General features: G+C 39.3%; 1 protein-coding gene across 1 annotated transcript; it reads right to left on the reverse strand.

Annotated features, from left to right (window-relative positions):
* Positions 1–994: 994 nt before the first annotated feature.
* LOC149469710 (olfactory receptor 13G1-like) lies at positions 995–1501 on the reverse strand. The gene has a single exon (XM_089668759.1). The coding sequence runs from the start codon at positions 1499–1501 to the stop codon at positions 995–997; it is 507 nt and encodes a 168-aa protein (XP_089524885.1).
* Positions 1502–5702: the final 4201 nt, after the last annotated feature.

The raw sequence follows: 5702 nt of genomic DNA on the forward strand, positions 1-5702 counted from the left end.
GTAAAGGCATTATCTGAATTAAGGTAAAAAACCTTCTGTGATTAGCTCTCCCCCCACTCCCCCTAAATACTTACCTTGATCCTACGATGTGCGTGAAAACTACAGCGCTGATCTCTCTCCCTCTTCAATGGACTCCTGCTGAAGTCAATCAAATTCTGTGAGGAGGGATTGGGAAATGGGGCCTAGCCGCATGTGTGTGCCAATAGGTGCACACAGCGCGGCTTTGGATCAGTCTACACAAGTTCCCCCCATAGCAAGTGGCTTGCTATGGGGACACTAAGAAGAGAGTAGGAGCTAGCAGTGCCAGCGGAGGATCCTGGAAGAGAAGGTTCAGGGCTGCTTTGTACAAAACCATTGCACAGAGCAGATAAATGTGACATGTTTATGTTCCAGTATGCCAAGCAGTGGCTGGATTGGAAGGAACTCTCAGCAGACCGAAGACCAGGGTTATCTTCTTTGGAGATTAATCTTGCCCATTTGGAAACCTATGAAACTCAGTTCTGGGAGAATCCATCCCTGAAGTTCTTTTGGTTCCATACAGTGCTGTTTGACCTTTCCTTTTTAGGGTGGTCAATACATTTTTGTGTGTTTGGGTTGGTGAAGGTTTTTCACCTCTATTCATCATACTTAGAGCACTGATATCCACAGATCAGACTATTGAGGCTTTATAGGTGGACTCTGTCACACTCTTTCAAGCTGAATTACACCACTTGCCTGTTGATGGGACTTTATAGTATATTTGTTAGCATCTTACTTTATTATGTTTGAAATGTTATAGAGGTCTATTTTCTATTATTAGTACTGCACCATTTTCTATATAACATTTTTATTCAAAAAAATCAAACCTTTACAATCACTTTTAAAAAATTGCTCTAAGGGTTTTTAAAGCCGCAATAAATTAAAAATATTGTAGAATATTTATGAACAGTGAATCATTTTTGAAACACTGCCTTTTTCCAAAATTTTTTATTAATGGCATTGATCACCTCCTTATTTATGAGGGATTCAGTACTGGAGATGCAATGGCAGACAGAGCTGATACAGCTTTATCAGCTTCTAAGTGGTTCTTGAAGGCAGGCTGAACATAGGTGTAGATGACACCACCATAAAAGATAGTGACTACAGTAAGGTGTGAGGCACAGGTAGGGAAGGCCTTCTCTTTCTCCTCGGTGGAATGGATTTTCTTAATAGTGAAAATGATGTATGTATAGGAAATAATAGTGAGAATAAAACATATAATTCCCAGTGCTACATCAGATGCTATAATGACAATATCATTAACATATGTGTCAGAATTTGCCAGCTTTAACACTGGGGGAATTTCACAGGAAAAATGGTCAATGATATTTTCTTCCCTAAAGCTAAGTATGAGGACTGTATGTATCATTGAGTTTACTGTGCCAAGATCCAAGCAACTCCCACCAAACATATGCATGTTGTCCTGCTCATTAAAGTTTTGTACCTTAATGGATAACAGATTGCCACATATCATATACGCCATAACTGTCAGAAGTATCAGTTCTGTACTTAGAGCAGCTGAAAATACATATAATTAGGAGACACAGCCAGAATATGAGATGGACTTCTTATCTATAACAAGCATCTGGAGCATCTTCGGGATAGCGGCTGTTGTGCAACAAATGTCCAGTATGGAAAGATTAATAAGAAAGAAATACATTAGAGTGTGAAGACGAGATTCTGAAGTTATAACAACTGATATTAATATATTTCCAACAAAGGCCATCTTGTAAATCAGTAAGAATATGGTAAAGAAAAGAGGTTGGAGATTTGAATAGTGAGAAAATCCTAACAAAAGCAATTCTATATATGATGTCTGATTAGGTTTGGATGACATTTATGGTTAATTCCTGCAATGGACAAATAAAAACGGAGGTCATATTTTCACCCAGAATTAAAAATGGATCCCAAAGTGTTTAGTGTGTATATATATATATTAAATGTTTATTTTAATGTGTATGTCTAGATGTCTTTGAAGCATATAGGTTTACATTTTGTGTGTTATCTACAAATATGTATTTTCTCCCTAAAAGCAATACAATGACACCAATTTAGTACATTTATAAAGATGGGTCTATAAAAAATAAATAAATAATGTCCATCTTGCCTTTCATTATGCACTTGCTCTGACCATAGAGAATAATGACCGTTCTGCATGCATGTGCCAGGTACAGACAATTTCCTCTTTGGCACAGTGCATGTTTGATGGCAGGAATATAGTCTTCTAAGTATTCACTGCAGATCATGTGGGAGTCTGTACACACTGGCCTTAGACAGGCTGGGCCTTGATTATGAATTGGAAATATGCTTTGCTGTGGCTAATTATGATGGATAGAAGGAGATGGTATATTGGTGGGAGGGGATTCCAAAAAACACACGCATTTGAAAGTCTTGTGTAGATGAGCATTTGCTTGTATTACATTTACATTTGCTTGTATTACAGCTTGCATTTGTGATGAGTCTGAGAACCTTTAGCTTCCACACTTCATAAAGCTTCATAGACTTCATAATGCTGCATTTCCTTACTCTCTTGCTATATGTACTGTAGATGCATGCCAGTCTGAGAATAATATCTATATATATTAAAACATTAATGATTGGACATGCAATGGACTAAGACCTAAAGACCAGATCAGCGATGAAAGGGAGATCCTCCAATCATTGCCAAATCAAACTGGAATGCCACTTCTCACCAGCAGAAATCGTAGTGTGAACGTGGAACTCGGAGTCAGCCTATCTACTCTGTGTCTTAATCCCTAGTAGCTTTTAATCTGCCATGCAACTGGACCTCTAATTACCCGTGGGCCATCAGATGCCTAACCTGGCTCTAGTCTATGATGATTTCTGATTCCTGAGCTAGCTATATAATCACAGAATAATAGCTATATAATATAATCTAGCTATATAATCACAGACCAGAAGGAACAGGGTTAACTAGAATAACTGGAGCTGCAAATAAACTCTATTGAAATAAACCGTTCCACCTACTGACATACAGAAAGGTGACTACTACACATGCACACTGTGTCGCCGACCAAACTAACTGGTGTAGCGAATGTGAGATAGCAACAAGGAGACATATTTCTGTCATCAAAATGCACTTTCAACTGGCATGACTACTGTACCATGCTGCTGCTATCCAGTGCATTAATCCATATCTGACAGCTTTCCCCTTCCCCCTGCTCCCTCCTCACATGATTTTACTGACAGCAGTAGAAGCCAATGACTTCTACTACTCTCAGTGAAGCTTGTGAAAGTAGAAAGAGGGGAGAAAAGAGCTCAAGCCGGGTACAATGCTGGATCGCTACAGGAGTCAGGAAAGTGTTAGGGGGGCAGTGCTATTGTATGGTGTTTTTACCTTAATGCAGAGAATGCATTAAGGAATAAAAAAACTTTTTGCCTTTACAACCAATTTACAGTAAATATACATGTAGGAAATTAAATTCTAAAAAACCATGACATTCTATATCTCCATTCCATACATATATATTCCATATTCAAGGACAGTAGCTTTGAAACCACACCTTGACAGCCAGGCTGTTCTTTTCATTGGGAGGTATCAGCAGAGGCTGCCTACAAATATACATCTTCACATGTATTCTTTTTTAAATTCTTTATTTTTTATAAGTGTGGGAGGGTATAGAGGAAAAAGGGGGGAAGAAGAGGGTTGAAAGTGGGCCTGGTAACACTTAAGGTTCCTGAAAAAGCTTGCACAGTGCTGCACTAAGCAAGGTAAGAGATCCCCAAATTTCCCCTAATGATGAGAGGCTTATGTGTTTCATCTCTGTCTTCAACCAACTGGATATCTGTCTAAAAAAACTCTTTTACCTAGTTCCAAAATCTTTGTTATACCAGGCATAGAAAGCTACTAAAAATGTAAGAATCTCCTATTTAAGCAATGGAGGACATCTAGGAGATATATTGGTTGTTCATTGCTTGAGTTGTCAGGACCGTGTTCATACCAGCCCAAATCTCCAGCCATGTGATATTTGAGTCATTAAAGCCATACCCCTTCTCTTTTCGGGTTGTGCCATGTACTTCACAAACCTGCTTAAGAAATGTCTTTGGGATCCTGATGGGAAGGGTTTGGTAAAGATATAGTAGTCTTGGCAGAAGGTTCATTTTGGAGATACAGTTCTTCCTGAATCATGAAAATGAATTTGAAATCCAGCTCCTGAGATCTTGCCTAATTTTGTCACACTTTCAGTTTATATTATTAGCATTGTAATACAAGCAATAGTTATATTTGACAATCCAAAATAAGCTTCTTGAAAAATCTCCTTTCATGTTGTGAGTGCTGCCTACCTGCTGGTCATCTCTTTCCACAACCTTCTTGATTCCTTGCATTCTTTGCAGCCTTTCCTCTGCTGTTTTCTTTTAATATCTAAAGACTACATATCCTATGGTACCTTACTGTCTGCAAGCTGTGATTCCTGTACTGACTCTGCATCTTCAAACTCCTCCTGTCAACTACTTTGTAGTTCAAAAGACAGGTTCTGTGAAATGTGTGGCAAGGCAGTGCCTACATGAAAGCCGGGGACTGGGGTGGGCTCCCCAGGATACAGTGAAGCAACCCCAACACCAGCTTTTGCCACAACAGAATTTTACTTAGATGTGGCAAATAACCAGAACCACAAATGCTGGAAACATACAATAAATTAACATACACCCAGCCCAAAGGCTGAGACCCTTGTGCTGCACAGCACAGTGCCTTCTGATGGATGAAGGTAGAAAGTGAAGTAATTTACCTACTGGCTGGCACAAATAAGCTGCCACACCTTACCTGTTATTACCCTAAAAGTGCAGGAATCAGTGTATGGGTGTACGGTATGGGCTATCCTGTGGTGCAGCACAACAGCTTACAATCTTACACAAATCTACAGTATTCCCTCTCCCATAACTCCAGATAGAGATCCTCCATAGTGCAAATCAGTATTTATTGAATATATATTGGATACCCTGAAGAAGTCACGTGATTATCGTGACGCAACGCGTCTGTACGCGGTGACAGGATGTCCGGTACGTGGTGACGTCATTTCCGGTGTGGGGGCCATCTTTATACACCCGGAACCATGCACATGCACCCATAATATGGGGAAATGCCTGATGTTGCTGTGGGACATGTGAGTAGGATTTCTTTGATTTATCTATTCAATAAATACTGATTTAAACTATGGAGGATCTCTATCTGTTTTTATCATGATCCTGTGTGGGTGAACTACTGATACAAGTACCAGGGGAGTGGAGTACTCAGGAGGATAAAGGCCTGTGAATATCCAGGAGGGTCCATCTGGTGGTGACGAGATTGTTCCTGGGAAAGAGTTTCTTACCCAAAAGCGAGCTGGCCTTTGTGGTCACTATTGGGAGGTGAGGGGCCACTTTGGAAGGTTTTGGATTCACGAGTTGTGGGCACTGAATTCACAATATTTACACGCCAGTCATTGCTGTGGAGCACGGATTTATATTTATATTTACATTACTGGGACATTGTGTGGATTTTGTTTGCAGTGGATATATATATGTATATGCGTGTATATGTGTATATATATATATATTGAATTATTTTACAGAGTGTTTTATACACATGCACAAATTATGTTATTCACTTAATATGATCCTAGTGTTGGGGTTATTTTTTTGATTATATGTGTGAGCACTAATTATTGATACACCTGTTTTTCACT

Source organism: Staurois parvus, unplaced genomic scaffold (assembly GCF_062004578.1).
Source record: "Staurois parvus isolate SC_StPar_1 unplaced genomic scaffold, SC_StPar_1.0 ptg000062l, whole genome shotgun sequence".
NCBI lineage: Eukaryota > Metazoa > Chordata > Amphibia > Anura > Ranidae > Staurois > Staurois parvus.